The 21668-nt window shown below is 41.7% G+C and overlaps 1 protein-coding gene across 6 annotated transcripts in view; it reads right to left on the bottom strand.

The window, feature by feature from the left end:
- Positions 1-21668, bottom strand: part of LOC110528055 (ephrin type-A receptor 8) — a 124092-nt gene that overhangs the window by 22676 nt on the left and 79748 nt on the right. The window contains exons 1-2 of one of the 6 annotated variants that reach the window (XM_090242322.1): positions 14094-14229; positions 11170-11237 (exon numbers count right to left, since the gene is read on the bottom strand). The exons of 4 other annotated variants lie outside the window; for them this stretch is intronic. Coding sequence is in view for 1 of the 2 variants with exons in the window: in XM_090242321.1 (XP_090098447.1) it covers positions 14094-14220 (127 nt within the window). In the remaining variant the exon portion in view is untranslated. Of the gene's footprint in view, positions 1-11169; positions 11238-14093; positions 14339-21668 lie in introns of those variants that run through there. One more of the 6 variants, XM_090242321.1, reaches the window with a different exon arrangement.

Below are 21668 nucleotides of genomic sequence, written 5' to 3'. Positions count from 1 at the left end.
CAATGTCAAATCGGTTCTATTGTATGGTTTGGATTACTGGCGTGTTGTCAAGAACGACATGAGACGGATGAAGTCTTTCAGCAGTGGATGTCTCAGGAGAATATGCTGCATCTTCTGGCTGAACAAAATACATAACAGTGAGCAGTACAAGAAAACCGTTTGCAAAAATGTCACACAACACATCAAGAGAAGTTGACTGATGTTTTGGCCACATTCTCAGAATGCCCACATATAGACAAATTTTGGGATGACTTGGATTGAATAAGTGTATAGAATATTAGATCTATGTCCGCATATGTGGACAACTCTCAGACTAGGGTCTTGTACACTCTGATCTACTATGACTTTGTTGTTCATCCATGCCATTAACTTATTATGACTTGTCTTGTCTAAATGTCTGGTTGTCAGATATACTCTACTGTACATTCTTGCCAAAATTGACAGTGTGTCACAGCTTGCACTCCAACCATCTTCTCTGTTCAGCTCAAGAAGGCTCCTTCCATCTTCTCTGTTCAGCTCAAGAAGGCTCCTTCCATCTTTTCTGTTCAGCTCAAGAAGGCTCCTTCCATCTTTTCTTTTCAGTTCAAGAAGGCTCCTTCCATCTTCTCTGTTCAGCTCAAGAAGGCTCCTTCCATCTTTTCTTTTCAGCTCAAGAAGGCTCCTTCCATCTTTTCTTTTCAGCTCAAGAAGGCTCCTTCCATATTTTCTGTTCAGCTCAAGAAGGCTCCTTCCATCTTTTCTGTTCAGCTCAAGAAGGCTCCTTCCATCTTCTCTGTTCAGCTCAAGAAGGCTCCTTCCATCTTTTCTTTTCAGCTCAAGAAGGCTCCTTCCATATTTTCTGTTCAGCTCAAGAAGGCTCCTTCCATCTTTTCTGTTCAGCTCAAGAAGGCTCCTTCCATCTTTTCTGTTCAGCTCAAGAAGGCTCCTTCCATCTTCTCTGTTCAGCTCAAGAAGGCTCCTTCCATCTTTTCTTTATCTTGCCACATAGTGCAGCTGCTGATTGCTCTTTGGGGGTTTAGGCCAGGTTAATGTAAAGCACTTTCTGACAATTGTTGTTGTGAAAAGCACTAAATAAATGCAATTTGTAGTCATTGATTTTGATGTGATGCCTGTTTTATTGACTGCTAGTGCAATCATAAAAGAGAATTGTGAATTGCTCGAAACTGAAAATGTTCCCTTCTGAAATTTAATTTGAGGAGTGGTGGGTGGCATTTGGGACCAGCAAGCACTTGAGGTACATACTTGCAAATGAAATCACCCCTTGAAGTCCCTGGGTCCAGAGAAATCAAATGCCCTTCCTGTGTTCTGTGAATTTACACACAGTATCCACTTTCACAACCAGGGGCAAGAAGACAGTAGCAGACCACTCTATGGCTCTCTATGCCACAGACAGACATTTCCTTCCATGGCTACCATGGCAGTCCACCATTATATAATAACCTGAATAGTTTATGATGTTGTACATGGCGCCATTGTAATCTTTGATCGTCAAACATCAGGAATAGAAAAATGTCCACCACAGCCACCAGGAGGTATTTTTGCAATGGCTCCCTTTCTGAAAATGTTCAGGACCCCAAGCTATACAAGTGTACCAAGTTTCATGCTTTTATAAAAAAAAAATGAACGGCATCTAAAATTTGGCACATATCACCTGGACCATACTGACATACATAGCCATAGACAGCATTGAGTTAGCCAAACTCAAAGAAATCTAGCCAGGCACAGGCACATGCACACACACTTTTATAGTTCTCTATAGGGACAAAACAACGGTCAATAATAAGCAGGTAGAACTGCCGTTCTGGTAGGAGTGATGGATAACGTTGTCAGGAAAGTAAAGTGGAAATGGGTTAGGGTTAGTCTGGTGTGAATCTCTTCAAACTCAGGTGTGAAACTCAGGTGTGAATCTCTCCAAACTCCTAGACAAGGTTGTGTCCTACTATCTGAGTTACTAATCTGACCCAATGCTTGAGGCATTAGCGTGATACACTACACCCTCTATGGCTCTTGCCATAAGTACTGTATTGCACTATATGGAATAGTTTGAGTCATTTGAAACACAGTCGTTGTCTCAAATGAGATGTTCTGCTTTCAATTTAGATACGTCTTTGACTGACTGACTGACTGTGTCTATGTACATGAGCTCAGAGCTGGAAGACTGTGGACAGAGCGGTGGATGGAGGGATGGGTTGCTGAGGAGTGATAGAGAATGGGTGGATGGAGGGATGGGTTGCTGAGGAGTGATAGAGAATGGGTGGATGGAGGGATGGGTTGCTGAGGAGTGATAGAGAATGGGTGGATGGAGGGATGGGTTGCTGAGGAGTGATAGAGAATGGGTGGATGGGATTGTTTTTTCTCAACAGGGGTCAAGTAAAGGGCGAAGAAGCTGTGACCATTTAATTAAAATATGAATGTAACTGGAGACAGCACATGAGAATTCTGAAGGTATTCTGGATAAAAAGTCAACTGTGTGTCTAACTTGAACTAAATCTCCGTATTTAAATGTAAAACATTCACACCAACTTTGTCCTGATATTAGACAGTAGGCTAATTAATTCAATGGTTTATCATTGGATATAAACGTTAGACCTTAGACCAGATATAATTTAATTATGTAACTGTTTTCCACCACCATTAACAACAATAATAGAATTTCTCGTGGTAGAAGGGTGTCGCATCCCTCCAATAGAGTTCCAGACATGTGTAGAATCTATGCCAAGGTGCATTGAAGCTGTTCTGGCAGCTCTTGGTGTCTCAACACCCTATTAAACACCTTTTCTGGTTGTTTCCGTTATTTTGACAGTTACCTGTACATGCAGGTGTTGAAATTACATTTCAGGTGGTGAAATTGCACTGTGGATGGAAAACAAAACAAACACTATTAAAACAGTGTTAGAAGAGATCGGGGCAGCATTTCACCAAATGCTTTGTATTCCCCTGGAGACAAATGACACATCTGAAGTTGTACAAGTAGAACATGTTTATTTATCCCAGAGGCTGGAATTTGACCGTAATATGTCTTTATAGTCACTTTACCGGCTAATTAAATGACCTAAGTACAACAAACAGCCAAGAACATATTTAAAGAAACAGCTTAGAAAAAAAAGGAAAGAGAGAAATTATTTTGTCTAAATGACAACGCAAACCTCCAAAAGGAAGATGTGCAAATACAATAGATTGTATTCTATTTCGGGGAAATGAACAGACATAATCTGATGCACAGGCAAGTAGAGTACATTCATTTATGATAATAGACTGTCATATAACTCCTGCTTTCTCTGTAGGTTTAAATCAATGGCACTGATAAAGCCACCACAAAGAGAGCGCTACACAGATATAAACATGTTATCCTTTGAAAACGCCTCATGATTACAAATCAAACGAGACAAATGCATTGAGGGTAACGAGCATTAAATTGGTGTTAATTATCCAATTGAATGGCTGTCACCATCTAACCGTGTCTGATGGAACAGAGCGGAGAGACGGGGGGGGGGGGGGTCAAAAGGAGAGGAAGAAAGAGAAAAAGGGAAAAGAGGTTAGAGGAGTGAGAGAGTGATACGAAGAAAGAGTAAGAGCTAAGGACAGTCAGAAAGAAAGGGTGAGACGGAGAGAGAGAGAGAGAGAGAGGAAAATACAGCACAAAAAAAGAGACCTTCAAAGAAATGTAGGGAGAAAGAGTTGACGAATGTGTGTAAAGCACACAGCAGGCAAATAGGAGAGGGAGTGAGAGAGAACGTGAGAGAGGAGCCTTGTCTCCACTTTTGAGTCTATTTCATGATTCACTGTGAAGTATCAAAGAGGAAATTAATCAAGTGTTTTTATTTTTTTAATTCAAAAGTGGGCTGTGAGAGATGGTACAAAGACAAGAATCCTGTACCTATCACAGCTGCCTCTACTGAGCATAACAAGTTATATTTATTAATTCATATTAATTTGACAGTCTCTAAAAGCACTGGCATCGTTGATAGATATCTCCGGTCTGAGTCCAGAGCAGTCCAGTCTAAGTAGACATTCAAAGTGAAATGCTGTATCACATGATCTAGCTATAGTATCTATTTATTTGACACAACTACTCTCCTTATATAAATTTGACAGCTCAAAAATGACTGTACAACTCCAAGTATTTTATTTTGAATTTTTATTTAACCTTTATTTAATTAAAGATTAAATAAAAATTGCTAGTTACCCACGCAGGCCTCCTGCGGGGACAGGGTCTGGGACTACAGGGTCTGGGACTATATATATGTAGTATGGGTGTGTCCATATATAGAACAAAACACACATCACGACAAGAGCGACAACACTACATAAAAAGAGACCTAGACAACAACATAGCATGGCAGCAACACATGACAAAACAGCATAGTAGCAACTCAACATGACATCAACATGGTAGCAATACAACATGGCAGCAGCACAACATGGTAGCAGCACAAAACATGGTACAAACATTATTGGGCACACATTTTTGCCCCAACAGAACAAGGGGCAAAAAGGTAGCGACAACAATACATCACGCAAAGCAGCCACAACTGTCAGTAAGAGTGTCCATGGTTGAGTCTTTGAATGAAGAGATGGAGATAAAACGGTCCAGTTTGAGTGTTTGTTGCCGCTCGTTCCAGTCACTAGCTGCAGCAAACTGAAAAGAGGAGCAGCCCAGGAACGTGTGTGCTTTAGAGACCTTTAACAGAATGTGACTGGCAGAATGGGTGTTGTATGTGGAGGATGAGGGCTGCAGTAGATATCTCAGATAGGGGGGAGTGAGGCCTAAGAGGGATTTATAAATAAGCATCAACCAGTGGGTCTTGCGATGGGTATACAGAGATGACCAGTTTACAGGGGAGTATAGAGTGCAGTGATGTGCCGATAAGGAGCAATTGTGGCAAATCTGATGGCCGAATGGTAAAGACCATCTAGCTGCTACAGGAGTACGTGCAGTACAGCACAACCATGTATTTCAAAACATGTCATTGCACGGCAATAATTAACTCAACTCAATACTTCTTTCATTGTCCATGAAGGGCAATGTGTACCTGTTGCAACCCAACCTTGTTTTGAAAATGGCTACAGGGAATATTCAAAGTGATATGGTGACAGTGGTTGTCAAAATGTCACCCTCCATTTCTGTGATTATATTTCAGCACATACTCACACAGGTCATTTCAGCAGGCAGGAGTCTGAAAGAGGAGACAGCTCCTGTGCTTCCTTCAGTTTAACTCAAAACGCTAAAGTCAGAGCAGGAAATAATTTAATAAAGTCCTCTAACTCCCCCCAGACCCAGGCTGGCTGGCAGTGCCTCAGTGTATCAGTGATCTCCTGTCTTGTATTCATGTCTTTACACTGTAGTTGTTAAGCTCAGACCTGGACGTGGTCATGGGTGGACAGTGTTGTGTAGGCCAGAGGTGGCACACACTTCATTAATAATTCACCCACTACCAGCCACTTTTTTACAACCTGTGTGTGTGTGTGTGTGTGTGTGTGTGTGTGTGTGTGTGTGTGTGTGTGTGTGTGTGTGTGTGTGTGTGGGGGGGTGTGTCCATCCTTTAAAACGATATATATTGTATCCATACATACAAACACACCAATATTGATACTGTATATCAGTCCCAGACTGACAGAGTATTTAACATAAATAATATGGATTTCACTGTCAGAGAATGCCGGGGCTTCGTGTGTGTGTGTGTGTGTGTGTGTGTGTGTGTGTGTGTGTGTGTGTGTGTGTGTGTGTGGGTGTGTCCATCCTTTAAAACGATATATATTGTACCCATACATACAAACACACCAATATTGATACTGTATATCAGTCCCAGACTGACAGAGTATTTAACATAAATAATATGGATTTCACTGTCAGAGAATGCCGGGGCTTCGTGTGTGTGTGTGTGTGTGTGTGTGTGTGTGTGTGTGTCAGCACTCTGAGTAAGCTCTGTTGCTTTGTGCCATGATGTGAATTCTAGCCGTCCGTACCTGCTGTGGAGATATCCGTCTGACCAATCAGAGTGGAGATTGGGGGAAAGTTTGAGTGACACAATGCTGCCTCATCTGGTCCAGATATGATTAATTCTATTCGCTGCTCTCTCTCCCTTTCCCTCTTCTCTCCTCCTCCCCCCCACCTCACTTACACTGCCTATGTTACAATGGCCCAGAAGTGAGAGAAGGCTTTTAATAATGGCCTCTCCTCTCCTCTAATCCCAGTTTATTATGTTGGCCAGAAGAAAGCGTCAAGACCAGACCAACAAACAAAGACGGCTAATTAGTCCTGGCAAAATAACAACATTCCCCACCACAACACACACAAACATACCCTCCCAATGCCCTCTTCTCTCCTCTCGCTGCCAGCAGCTGCTGCGGTTATCAGTTACGATAGTGATTGTTGTTGTTGTTTTTTGTTTTGTTGCTGTTTTGCACTACCCAAACTGGCCAATGGGGCACAGCACAAATTGTTATTGGCATGTGTGTGTGTGTGTGTGTGTGTGTGTGTGTGTGTGTGTGTGTGTGTGTGTGTGTGTGTGTGTGTGTGTGTGTGTGTGTGTGTGTGTGAGAGAGAGAGAGAGAAGGTGAGTGTTTGCTTGACTGTGTTTTTGCTTGAGTGAGTTTAGTGTTGAGAGTTGAACAGTTCCAACCAAACTAATGATATTTGATCAGTTTATGATTAAACAATGACAATGAATTGATGAAATAATAATTTCCTTCGTGGGAGTTCACATTAAAGTGGAGATGTTGACAGCCACTTGAGAAAAGGAGATCATACTGTGTGTATGTGTGTGTATCCCTATCTTCAGGCTATGCTCAAACCCTACACCCCAACCCTGGCACTCCTGCTCCCGCTCCCCCTCCCTGGCGCTCGAGGGGGCGCCAGGCTACCTGTCATTATACTCACCTGTTAATATCATTACGCGCAGCTGCGCTCATTGGACTTACCTGGACTCCCTCACTGTGTTGATCACCCCTGTGTATATGTCTGCTCCTCTGTGTTGTTCCCTGTAGTAGTATTGTTTGTCGTGTCGTCTTTATGTCCAGACGCAGTTCCTGTTCTGTTGCATGTCTGTCTGTATTAAATGGATTACTCCTTGTACCTGCTTCTCGTCTCCTGTGCTGGGCGTTACAAACCCGAGCACTCAGTTTTGCCACCTCTGGTCTCTTGGCCCTCCTACCTCTACGGGAGTGCAGCTCCCGGTCAGCCCAGTCCAATCCCATCTCTGCCCTGGCACCCCAATGGTGGAACCAGTTCCCCCTGAAGCTAGGACATCAGTCCCTGCCCACTCTCTGAAAACATCAGAAACCCTACCTCTTCAAAGAGTATCTTAAATAAACCCACAGCAACCCCCCTTCGTACCCCCTGCTCACCCCGACCCCCCCCCCCCCCTTACTAGCTCTGACTTCTCTGATAGCTACTTTATTGAGGGAAAATGTACTTACAGTGACTGTGATGGGGTTGTCCCACCTAGCAATCTTAAGATGAATGCACTAACTATAAGCGGCTCTGGATAAGAGCGTCTGCTAAATGACTCAAATGTCAATGTGTTTTCCTACCCTGAGGGTATCACTGTGTGTGTGTGAGTTTTCTGGCGGCCTTGTGTCATTCATCTGACAACAGAAACACTGCTGTTGATCACGAGATGTTTACACGATCACATTAGGACACGACGAGTTCATATTCAATTTCTCAAGGCTCTTATCATCTCAACTCTGCATTCTCCCTCCAATTATTTTAGACAGTGATTATAACTATATGATACACTCAAGTGAGCATCTTGAAGAACTATCTGGTACTCTTACAATCTCCACCTGGCACAGCCAGAAGAGGACTGGCCACACCTCAGAGCCTGGTTCCTCTTTTTCCTAGGTTCCCATCTTTCTAGAGAGTTTTCCCTAGCCTTCTACATCTGTATTGCTTGCTGTTTGGGGTTTTAGGTTGGGTTTCTGTATAAGCACTTTGTGACATCTGCTGATGTTAAAGGGCTTTATAAGTAAATTTGATGAAGTGGACCTGAGCCAGAGAGTAATGAAATTCTCACCTAATTATTTGTATTAGTATTTTTCATCTCAAATCAAATCACATTTTTTCTTTGTCACATGCACCAAATACAACAGTGGTAGACCTTAAAGTGAAACGATTATTTACAAGCCCTTAAGAAAAATAAGTGCTAAGTAAAAAAACGAAAATTTGTAAAAAATAAAACATTTAAATAGAAAAATAAACAAATAACAAATAATTAAAGAGCAGCAGTAAAACAACAGTAGCGAGGCTTTATACAGGGGGTACCGGTACAGAATCAATGTGGAGGCTTTATACAGGGGGTACCGGTACAGAGTCAATGTGGTGGCTATATACAGGGGGTACCGGTACAGAATCAATGTGGAGGCTTTATACAGGGGGTACCGGTACAGAGTCAATGTGGAGGCTATATACAGGGGGTACCGGTACAGAATCAATGTGGAGGCTTTATACAGGGGGTACCGGTACAGAGTCAATGTGGAGGCTATATACAGGGGGTACCGGTACAGAGTCAATGTGGAGGCTATATACAGGGGGTACCGGTACAGAATCAATGTGCGGGGGTACAGGTTTGTCGAAGTAATAGAGGTAATATGTACATGTAGGTAGAGGTAAAGTGACTACGCATAGATAATAAGAGAGTAGCCGCAGCGTAAAAGAAGGGGTGGGGGACGTCAACAATGCAAATAGTCTGGGTAGCCGTTCAGGAGTCTGTTCAGGAGGCTTATGGCTTGGGGGTAGAAGATGTTAAGAAGCCTCTTGGACCTAGATTTGGCGGTAGTAGAGAGAACAGTCTATGACTGGGGTGGCTGGAGTCTTTGACAATTTTTAGGCCTTCCTCTGACACCCCCTGGTATAGAGGTCCTGGATGGGAGGAAGCTTGGCCCCAGTGATGCACTGGGCCGTACGCACTACCCTCTGTAGTGCCTTGCGGTCAGATTCCGAGCAGTTCCCATATCAGGCAGTGATGCAACCAGTCAGGATGCTCTCGATGGTGCAGCTGTAGAACTTTTTGAGGATCTGGGGACCCATGCCAAACATTTTCAGTCTTCTGAGGGGGAATAGGCTTTGTTGTGCCCTCTTCACGTCTGTCTTGGTGTGTTTGGACCATGATAGTTTGTTGGTGATGTGGACACCAAGGAATTTGAAGCCCTCAACCTGCTCCACTACAGCCCCGTCGATGAGAATGGGGGCGTGCTGTAGTCCACAATCATCTCCTTAATGATCAGTTCTATCCTAGCTGTCAATCACAAGTGAATACTTTTACTACAGTATGTGTGTACTGAAGTTACAGAGAAGTAGTACCCCTCTGAAGTCCCTCTTCAAGAAATATCCTATTTACACAAGAATTCAGACACTTTGCTATGAGATTCGAAATTGAGCTTAGGTGCATCCTGTTTCCATTGATCATCCGTGAGACGTTTCTACAATTTGATTGTAGTCCACCTGTGGTAAATTCAACTGATTGGACATGATTTGGAGAGGCACACAACAGTCTTTATAAGGTAATTGAAGATCCCAAGAAGCACTGACTGTTCCCAAGAACACAGTGGTCTCCATCATTCTTAAATGGAAGACGTTTAGAACCACCAAGACTCTTCCTAGAGCTGGCCATCCGGCCAAACTGATCAATCAGGGGAAAAGGGCATTGGTCAGGGAGATGACCATGAACCCAATGGTCACTCTGACAGAGCTCCAGAGTTCCTCTGTGGAGATGAGAGAACCTTCCAGAAGGACAACCATCTCTGCAGCACTCCACCAATCAGGCCTTTATGGTAGAGTGGCCAGACAGAAGCAACTCCTCAATAAAATGCACAACAGCCCGCTTGGAGTTTGCCAAAAGGCACCTAATGTATCGATCGTCGTTGGAATGAGACCAAAGCACAGCGTGGAAATTGTTCATATTTAATGTTCACAAAAAAACACTCATGCAAAATGACAAACAGAGAAAACGAAAGCGCACAGTTCTGTCAGGGAAACAACCTAAACAGAAAATAATCACCCACAAAACACAGGTGGGAAAAGGCTACCTAAGTATGATTCTCAATCAGAGACAACGAACGACACCTGCCTCTGATTGAGAACAATACTAGGCCAAGCACGTAGAAAATATAATCTAGAAAAGGAACATAGACAACCCACCCCAACTCACGCCCTGACCAACCTAACACAAAGACATAAAAAAAAACTAAGGTCAGAATGTGACACCTAAAGGACTCCCAGACCATGAGAAACAAGATTCTCTGGTCTAATGAAACCAAGATTGAACTCTTTGGCCTGAATGTCAAGTGTCACGTCTGGAGGAAACCTTGGCACCATCCCTACAGTGAAGCATAGTGGTGGCAGCATCATGCTGTGGGGAGGAATGGGAGACTAGTCAGGATCTATGGACAGATGAACGGACTAAAGTACAGAGAGATCCTAGATGAAAACCTGCTCCAGAATGCTCAGGACATCAGACTGGGGTGAAGGTTCACCTTCCAACAGGACAATGACCCTAAGCACACAGCCAAGACAATGCAGGAGTGGCTTCGGGACAAGTCTCTGAATCTTCGTGAGTGGCCCAGCCAGAGCCCGGACTTGAACCCGATCGAACAGTTTCAGTTTTAAAATTTTAATGCATTGCAAACATTTCTAAAAACCTGTTTTAATTTTGTCATTATGGCGTATTGTGTGTAGATTGATGAGGAAAAAAATATATTTAATCCATTTTAGGAAAAGGCTGAAATGTAACAAAATGTGGAATGAGTCAAGGGGTCTGAATAGTTTCCGAATGTGTGTGTGCGTTGGGACATTTGTGTGTGTGAGAGAAAGAGAGAAAGAGAGAGACAGAGGAACGGGGGAGGCCAATGAAAGGACAGGCAGTATAAAAGGCCCCTTCCAGGATCGTCTTTGTGTGATATATTTAATAAATAAGAAATGCGTTTTAAATACTCGTTGTTGACTTGCTGCGCCTCTCTGTGATATTTTCTACAGCGGCACATTGACAGATAATGATCACATTATGTGGTAGTCTCCCTCTTTCTCTCCTTTCTCTTTCCCTTTTCTTTCTACCACTCTTTCGATCTCTCCCTCTCTACCCCATCTCTCTCTCCCTCTCTACCCCCTCCATCTCTCTACCCTCTCTCTCTCTCTTTCTCTCTGAGTGACAGGGATGAATGTGCGCTTACCGGAGAGTCAAAGAGGCCCCAAACAAGCCCACAATCCCTCAGTGTCTGGAAGAGCCAATAATTGTTGTCTAAGAGGGAAAAGTGACAAATTACAAGAGCTGCCAGCCGCTGCGAAACACGCATGCATGCACACACACACACACGCGCACACACACACACACACACACACACACACACACACACACACACACACACACACACACACACACACACACACACACACACACACACACAGCTGGGAAAATGCAATTCAAAAACCGACAGCTTTGGGGAGTCTTATAGAGGAACTGTCGGAATTGCCTGACAATTTATGTAAATATGAAAAACTAAATATTTCACTCTGATATTTTTTGGTCGCTTGGAAAGCATAGTTTATTCAAGACATATTTGACACAGTCTAGTACCTGAATAAAATCAAGGGTAACCAAAAATAACGGCATAACTGACCCAAATGGTCCCGCTTAAAATGACTTGCAGCTTATTTATATTTATATGTATATTTATTATTGAATCCCATTAGCTGCTGCCAAAGCAGCACCTACTCTTCCTGGGGTCCAGCAAATTTAAGCCAGTTTATCGTCCGTGTCATGTCGTTAGTAAAAATTGAAAAAAAAACAAAGGGCGTAAACGGCTACCCTGGGAATTCCTGATTCTAACTGGATTATATTTGAGAGGCTTCCATTAAAGATCACCCTCTGTGTTCTGTTAGACAAGTAACTCTTTATCCACATAATAGCAGGGGGTGTAATGTCATAACACATACGTTTTTACAGCAACAGACTATGATCGATCATGTCAAAAGCTGCACTGAAGTCGAACAAGACAGCCCCCACAATCATTGCATCATCAATTTCTCTCAGCCAATCAGTAATTTGTGTAAGTGCTGTGCTTGCTGAGTGTCCTTCCTTATAAGCATGCTGAAAGTCTGTTGTCAATTTGTTTACTGTAAAATAGCATTGTATCTGGTCAAATACCATTTTTCCAGAAGTTTACTAAGGGTTGGTAACAAGCTGATTGGTCGGCCATTTGAGCCAGTAAAGGGGGCTTTACTATTCTTGGGTAGCGGAATGACTTTAGCTTCCCTCCAGGCCTGAGGGCACACACTCTCTAGCAGGCTTAAATTGAAGATGAGGCAAATAGGAGTGGCAATATCGTCTGCTATTAATGTTCTATCCAGATTGTCAGACCCCATGACTTGTCATTGTTGATAGACAACAATATTTTTCTTCCACACTGACTTTATGGCTTTCAAAAGTACAATTCTTGTCTTTCATAATTTGGTCCAATATACTTGGATGTGTAGTGTCAGCGTTTGTTGCTGGCATGTCATCCCTAAGTTTGCTTATCTTGCCAATGAAAAAGTCATTAAAGTAGTTGCAATGTCAGTGGGCTTTGTGATGAATTAGCCATCTGATTCAATGAATGAAGGAGCCGAGTTGACCTTTTTCCCAAAAATTTAATTTAACCTCTCTAGGGTAGGTGAGACGCTACGTCCCACCAGGCCAACATCCGGTGAAACTGCAGAGCGCTAACATTCTAAATACACCATTCGTTATATTAAACATTCTTGTAAATACATCTATCTTACATCATTTAAAAGATGAACGTCTTATTAATCCAGCCGCTGTGTCAGGTTTCAAAAGGGCATTACTGTGAAAGCAAACATGCTATTTTCTGAGGACGGTGCCACGCACACACAAGTATTTGTAAACCGCTTGCGTCGTGATTTCCGTCTCATTCAACTTTGGACGAAGAGTTCGTGGTAATTACACACACTAAACAAAAGTTTATCCAGTCATGGTTGGTTTCAATGCAATCCTCTGGTTGTTACTAACACAACCATACTTTATGGTTCTTTTCCCGGGATGTATTGACTGAAACAAATCGATTTGAAGACACCAATCAATGACCTCATTGCGCACCAATGGTAGGACCGGTCTATCGTTGATTGACTGTATTTGGTCCAATGACCACTGATCATCTTGACATCTAGCTTGGAAGATAGCCAATGAGCTGAGGTAAACGGCAATATGTAATGGTTATACGTTCAAAGACCAGCCTTTGTCGTAAACTCTGGCGTAAAAGAGGTTCATTCGCCATTGCAAATCCTACTTGACGGAGCCACGAGTGTAACGCATAGCAGTACATAGTCAATAGTATTTTCAGCAGGTTTATATATTTAAAACCTGTTGATGCCAGGAGTTCCTCTGGAGGAACACCCTCCCCCCCGTTCAGCTCAAACGGTGGCGCATGGAACGCAAAAATATTCTTAAAAATATTTAACCTCCACACATTAACAAGTCCAATAGCTCAAATGAAAGATAAACACCTTGTTCATCTACCCAGCATGTCAGATTTTTAAAATGTTTTACGGCGAAAACACACCACACATTTATATTAGACCACCACCGAAACAAAGACAAGCGGCAGCCATTTTGTCCCAGAAAATATAAAATTATAAAAGCAGGATTAAAAAATAAATCGCTCACTAACCTTTTGACAATCTTCATCAGATGACAGTGATAGGACATGTTACACAGTACATTTTTTTTTTTCAATAATATGCCATATATATCCATAAATGTCCATTTACAGTGTACTCATGTTCAGAAATTACTCAAAAATGCCCGCAGGAAACCTAGGTAGCTCGGCAAGATAACGTAAATAGACATCATAAACTTTGGCTAAATATACATGTTCTACATATAGTTAGAAAGATACACTGCTTCTTTATGCAACCGCTGTGTTAGATTTATTTTTAACGTTACAGAAATCGCACACTATTTCATATGCTGAGGCAGCGCTCAGTTCCAAGCTACATTTCCACGTAATGTTGGAGTCAACAGAAACACAGATTTAAGCATAAATATTCCCTTACCTTCGATGGTCTTCGTTCAGAATGTTCTGGAAGGGTTCATACTTACCCAATACATCGTTTGGTTTCAAGTCTTGCGTCTTTGTATTAGCTACTGCTAATAACATCAGCTGAAATGCACCCAAAACGTCCTCCGGTCCGGATAAGTTGCGCATCAAAACTTCAAAATTACACATTATATGTCGACTAAACAGGTCAAACTAAGTGCAGAAGCAAGCTTTATGATGTTTTAGACACGCAAAACAAACTTCAATTCAATCGGCCATCGTCTGCCCTTCTCCTGAGTGCTGGAACAAAGGAATGGCTGTGACCAATTCGCGCCCTAACGCACAGGTTTTTTTATCGCGACACTTACTCCAACCACTCCTATAGGGCCAATTCTCGCGCGATTTGAACGATTGAACGCTCCAAAGAAAGAGGACATCTAGTGGAAGAGATGGAAAGTGTCCCCAGATCCATAAGTGGTCGGGAAGGGTGGGGGCATGACGTCAAAGTTGCTCCAACTTTCATGGCCACAAAAACTAGTTTGGAAGAATGCATGCCCTGTGAGTTCTGCTATACTTACAGACATAATTCCAACGGTTTTAGAAGCTTTAGAGTGTTTTCTATCCAATAATAATTATTATATGCATATATTAGCAATTTTTAATATTTTTTTTTTTCAGTTTACTAGGGGTACCCAATTTCTCCAAAGGGGGCGTAATCTGCCATGCCCTCAAAAGGTTAAATTATGGCAAATAAATCAGGAAAAGCTAAAACAAAGTCTAGGTACACAGATTTAACACAAATTATAGAGGAAATTGATAGAGAAAGGGAGACCGAGTTGCTTCTTTCAGTTTTGCTACTGGTAATGGACTGAGTTATGATTCCGTTATGGAGTTATTGGATTTTCAACTGCTGGGGAAGGGCTACAAACTGTTTGTGGACAACTTCTACACTAGCCCTACCCTGTTTGCAGACCTGAGGAAGTGGGATGTGTGGGCTTATGGCACCATTCGGACAAACAGAGTGGGCTTTCCAAAGACAAAGGTGAACGACATGCCTAAGTGGGCTGAGCGGGGTACCATGCGATGGATTCGTGAAGATGGTCTGCTCTTCGTAAAGTGGATGGATACCAGAGAGGTGGTCATGTGCACAACTATCCACAAGTCCTTCAGTGGCAATCATGTCGTCAGGTGTGTGAAGGACGGTAGCGGGGCATGGACCACAAAAAATTCCCCATTCCAGCTGCTGTGAAGGACTACAACAAGGGCATGGGAGGTGTGGACCTGTCAGATACACTGATAGGATACTACAATGTTCTCCACAAGACCGTGAAATGGTACAAGACATTTTTCTATAATTTCATAGACATTGCTGTGGTGAATGCCTTCATCCTCCAGAAGGAAATGGCCAAGAGCTGTGGACAGCCCCCCATCTCACAGTTAGCCTTCAGGGAGCTGCTCATTCAGGAGCTTGCTAGCTACAGCAAGTCCACTGCAGCACCTTCTGTCCCCTCTACCTCTGTCCCTTCTGCTCCAACCAGTGGTGGTCACCTACCCAGATTCATCTCTGCAGGCATGAATGTGCCTCAGGGCAGAAAGGGCACATTAGGGAGATGTCGTTGTGCCCTTTGTCACAGGAAATGCCCCATCAGCTGCACCACCTGTTCAGTAGCCTCTGCTTTACAGCAGAAAGAGATTGCTATGAGCCATGGCACCAGCAGCACAATAGTGTGTAGAGGACTGAGGGTCTTCACAATATTGTAAATTGAAAATGTGTAAATAGTTACCCTTGTTATTTGTTTATGTTTAATTATTATTATTATTATTATTTTAATATTTTTTATATATTTTTTGTCTATAGTTCTTTCCTTCAAAATGTATCACTGTACCAATTCAGCCACTTGGGTACATTTGGGTTCATTTGTGTGGGACACCTGGGTGACTTCATGCTCAATGTCATGTAGCTCGCTCATTTTTAAAGTTATCTGTCTAAAACTTTGCTCAGATATTGTTGCCATCTTATGTTCTTCATTCAAATCATCCCCAGTATCCTATCTGTATGTTTGGATGTTCTTGGTCATTTGAAAGATGATGCAGCAACAATAAAAAACAGAAAACATATGTTTATTTCCTTGTATTTTCTTCTACCAGATCTATTGTGTTATATTATTAAATGTACATTAAATGTACATTTCCACAATATTCAGTGTGTTTCCTTTCAAATGATACCAAGAATATGCATACCCTTGCTTCTGGGCCTGAACTACAGGCAGTTAGTTATATTAGGGTATGTCTTTAGGCGGAAATTGAGAAGAAGGGGGGGTTCCCCAAAGAAGTTTTAAGGTGCCCCAAAGCTTTTTACTATCATTCTTTATATAATTTACCTTTGTTTCATAGTGTAGTTTATTTTTATTTTTATTTACTTTAGTCACATGATTTCTTAATTTTGAGAATGTTTGCCAATCAGTTGGGCTGCCAGACTTAATTGCCATACCTTTTGCCTCATCCCTCTCAACCATACAATTTTTCAGTTCCTCATCAATCCAAGTGGATTTAACAGTTTTTACAGTCATTTTCTTAATGGTTGAGTGCTTATTAGTAACTGGAATAAGTAGTTTCATAAATGTGTCAAGTGCAGCGTCTGGTTGCTCTTCATTACATACCACAGACCAGCAAATATTCTTTGCATCATCATCATATGAATTACTACAAAACTTCTCGTATGACCTCTTATACACTATATTAGGCCCAACCTTTGGAACTTTGGTTTTCCTATATATGGCTATTATATTGTGATCACTACATCCTATGGATTTGGATACTGCTTCAGAGCAAATATCTGCAGCGTTAGTAAAGACGTGATCAATACATGTTGATGATTTAATTACTGTGCTGTTTGTAACTATCCTGGTAGGTTGACTGACAGCGGATCCAGGTTGCAGGCACTGGTCACAGTGTGACATTTTTTCCTGAGTGGGCAGCTTGTTGACAGCCAGTCAATATTTAAATCACCCAGAAAACATACTTCCCTGTTGATATCACATACATTATCAAGCATTTCACACATATTGTCCAGATACTGACTGTTAGCACTTGGTGGTCTATAGCAGCGTCCCACAAGAATGGGCTTTAGGTGAGGCTGATGAACCTGTAGCCATATTACTTCAACAGTATTTAACATTAGATCGTCTCTAAGCTTTACAGGAATGTGGTTCTGAATATAGACCGCAACACCGCCTCCGTTGGCATTTCTGACTTTTCGGTAGACGTTATGAACATGTATTGCTTCCACTGTATCATCAAAGGTATTATCGAAGTGAGTTTCAGAGATAGTCAGAATATGAATGTCATCTGTTGCAAGCAAGTTATTGACTTCGTGGACCTTGTTTCTTAGGCGACATGTGTTAACCTCTCTGCGCACCGAACCCGCTAGCGGGCTGAAATTCAACAACATACTGTGATCGCTACATAAATAGTCATATTAAACATTCATGAAAATACAAGTGTCTCACATGTATCGAAAGCCTAGAATCTTGCTAATCCAACTGCGTTGTCAGATTCAAAAAATTATTTACTGCGAAAGAATACGATGCGATTATCTGAGCATAGAGCCCCATAAAAAAGAACTATTTCAATCAGCACAGGTTCAACAAAATCACAAACTGCAATAAAATAAATAATTTACCTTTGACGATCTTCGTCTGTTTGCAATTCCAATGCTCATTGTTACACAATGAATGGTCTTTTGGTTGATAAAATCAGTTTTTATAACCTAACACGAAACATTTTGTGAACCGCTTGTGTAGTGAATTCCGTCTCATTCCATTTTCGACGACACATTCCAGGTAAATCACCCACACAGAACGGGACTTTTTCAGTCATTGTTTGGTTTCACTGGAATCAACTGGTTTGTTTGTAACACAATCAAACCTGATGGGCCATTTCGCGGGACGTATTGACTGAAAGAAACCGATTTGAAGACATCATTGTGCACCAATGATTTGCCCGCTGTTTCGTTGATTGACTGTCTTTTAACCCAATGACCACTGATCGTCTTGAAATCTAGCTGGTTAGATAGCCAATGAGCTGAGCTAAACGGCAATACGCCATGTTTATGTGTTGCAAGACCAACCCATGTAGTAAGCTCCAGGATAAAGAGAGTCATGCGCTATTGAATTTTCATACCGGAAGGAGAAACACATATTGCGCATTGCATTGTTTTGTGAAGGCGCAGATTCAGATGTTTATATATCAATCATTATGGCGACGAAGTCAAGTCTAGATATACAGGTGTACACACAACTTTAGAATAAATTGATTGGGAAGGTGAGACAGAGATTGTTGTAGGACGCTTCATTTAGCGATTGTGGAGGAATATTTTTTGAACGGGAGAGGACATCGTTTTGGACTGGTAAGTTCTTATCATGCTAATGCCCTTGTTTGAAAATAATAATATAAAATATTATTTGTGATTTTTATTTTATTTTAGAAGCAATAAATAAATATTTAATGTCATGAAATGTGAGATGCGTGTGTCTGCCGTCCCACCCCAACCCACATGAAATAGCCTATTTGAGGCTGTTGAGGAGAGGGCAGGACCACATCAATGGACAAAGTGAAATGGAGACAGTAGATACAGCTGGTCTGTTGTAATATAATAAAGACAGTAGATCTAGCTGGTCTGTCATAATATAATAGAGACAGTAGATCTAGCTGAAATGTCATAATATATAAGAGACAGTAGATCTAGCAGGTAATAATAATATAAAAATATATTCAACCTTCAACTCTCTATATACAGTGCCTTGCGAAAGTATTCGGCCCCCTTGAACTTTGTGACCTTTTGCCACATTTCAGGCTTCAAACATAAAGATATAAAACTGTATTTTTTTGTGAAGAATCAACAACAAGTGGGACACAATCATGAAGTGGAACGACATTTATTGGATATTTCAAACTTTTTTAACAAATCAAAAACTGAAAAATTGGGCGTGCAAAATTATTCAGCCCCCTTAAGTTAATACTTTGTAGCGCCACCTTTTGCTGCGATTACAGCTGTAAGTTGCTTGGGGTATGTCTCTATCAGTTTTGCACATCGAGAGACTGAATTTTTTTCCCATTCCTCCTTGCAAAACAGCTCGAGCTCAGTGAGGTTGGATGGAGAGCATTTGTGAACAGCAGTTTTCAGTTCTTTCCACAGATTCTCGATTGGATTCAGGTCTGGACTTTGACTTGGCCATTCAAACACCTGGATATGTTTATTTTTGAACCATTCCATTGTAGATTTTGCTTTATGTTTTGGATCATTGTCTTGTTGGAAGACAAATCTCCGTCCCAGTCTCAGGTCTTTTGCAGACTCCATCAGGTTTTCTTCCAGAATGGTCCTGTATTTGGCTCCATCCATCTTCCCATCAATTTTAACCATCTTTCCTGTCCCTGCTGAAGAAAAGCAGGCCCAAACCATGATGCTGCCACCACCATGTTTGACAGTGGGTATGGTGTGTTCAGGGTGATGAGCTGTGTTGCTTTTACGCCAAACATAACGTTTTGCATTGTTGCCAAAAAAGTTTAATTTTGGTTTCATCTGACCAGAGCACCTTCTTCCACATGTTTGGTGTGTCTCCCAGGTGGCTTGTGGCAAACTTTAAACTACACTTTTTATAGATATCTTTAAGAAATGGCTTTCTTCTTGCCACTCTTCCATAAAGGCCAGATTTGTGCAATATACGACTGATTGTTGTCCTATGGACAGAGTCTCCCACCTCAGCTGTAGATCTCTGCAGTTCATCCAGAGTGATCATGGGCCTCTTGGCTGCATCTCTGATCAGTCTTCTCCTTGTATGAGCTGAAAGATTAGAGGGACGGCCAGGTCTTGGTAGATTTGCAGTGGTCTGATACTCCTTCCATTTCAATATTATCTATTTGCACAGTGCTCCTTGGGATGTTTAAAGCTTGGGAAATCTTTTTGTATCCAAATCCGGCTTTAAACTTCTTCACAACAGTATGTCGGACCTGCCTGGTGTGTTCCTTTTCTTCATGATGCTCTCTGCGCTTTTAACGGACCGCTGAGACTATCACAGTGCAGGTGCATTTATACGGAGACTTGATTACACACAGGTGGATTGTATTTATCATCATTAGTCATTTAGGTCAACATTGGATCATTCAGAGATCCTCACTGAACTTCTGGAGAGAGTTTGCTGCACTGAAAGTAAAGGGGCTGAATAATTTTGCACGCCCAATTTTTCAGTTTTGGATTTGTTAAAAAAGTTTGAAATATCCAATAAATGTCGTTCCACTTCATGATTGTGTCCCACTTGTTGTTGATTCTTCACAAAAAATACAGTTTTATATCTTTATGTTTGAAGCCTGAAATGTGGCAAAAGGTCGCAAAGTTCAAGGGGGCCAAATACTTTCGCAAGGCACTGTATATCTGTTTATTATACCTGTTGATACAGGGCTCATATGTGAAACTATTCTAACTGAATATTTTCTTTCACTGTGACACTGACTCCGAATGGGAGTCTTTCCCGGTGTCCTGTGTGAATTTAAGTATGCTCTCTCTAATTCTCTCTTTCTCTCTCTCAGAGGACCTGAGCCCTAGGACCACGTGTCAGGACTACCTGTCATGATGACTCCTTGCTGTCCCCAGTCCACATGGCCTTGCCGCTGTTGCAGTTTCAACTGTTCTGCCTGCGGCTATGGAACCCTAAACTGTTGATTTTTACTCTTGAGGTGCTGTCCTGTTGCACCCTCTACAACCACTGTGATCTCCACCCGGCACAGCCAGAAGAGGACTGGCCACCCCTCATAGCCTGGTTCCTCTCTAGGTTTCTTCCTATGTTTTTGCCTCTCTAGGGAGTTTTTCCTAGCCACCTTGCTACTACACCTGCGTTGCTTGCTGTTTGGGGTTTTAGGCTGGGGCTATAAAAATAGATTTGATTTGATAGAGGACTGAGGGACTTCAAAATATTGAAAGTGTGTAAATAGTTACTCATGTTATTTTGTAAATGTATATAAATATATATATTTCTTCATATTTTTTAATCAATAATTATTATTTTTTCCATTTTTTAAAATGTTTTTTTCATTTATTTTTCTCAATTTTGGGGGGGGGGGGGGGTGTTAGAATACCATTTTGGTATTTGGTATATAGTTATTTGTTTCAAAATGTTTACCTTCACTAATTTGGCCACTCGGGTACATTTGGGCTACTTGTGTGGGACACCTGGGTGACTTCATGATAAATGTCATGTAAGCACACTCATTTTGGAAGTTATCATTCTGCAACTTTGCACAAGTACTGTTGCCCTCTTATATTTTTCACTGAAATTGTCCCCATCCTCCTATCTGAATGTTTGTTTTATCTTGTTCATTTTAAAGATGATGATACAAAAATAAAAATAAAAAACGTATGGTTCTTTTCATTGTTTTATCTAAACCAGATCTATTGTGTGTTATTCTCCTACATTCAATTCACATTTACACAAACGTCAGAGTGTTTTCTTTCAAATGGTACCAAGAATATGCATATCCTTGGCTCTGTGCCTGAGCTACAGGCTGTTAGATTTGGGTATGTCTTCAGGCGGAAATTGCACAAAGTAGGGGGGGAGCTGCAAGAGGTTTTCTGGGTTGCTTGA

This window comes from Oncorhynchus mykiss, chromosome 7 (assembly GCF_057628025.1).
Source record: "Oncorhynchus mykiss isolate SJ-2025 chromosome 7, ASM5762802v1, whole genome shotgun sequence".
Taxonomy (NCBI): Eukaryota; Metazoa; Chordata; class Actinopteri; order Salmoniformes; family Salmonidae; genus Oncorhynchus; species Oncorhynchus mykiss.
This window is presented reverse-complemented; position numbering and strand designations above follow the sequence as displayed.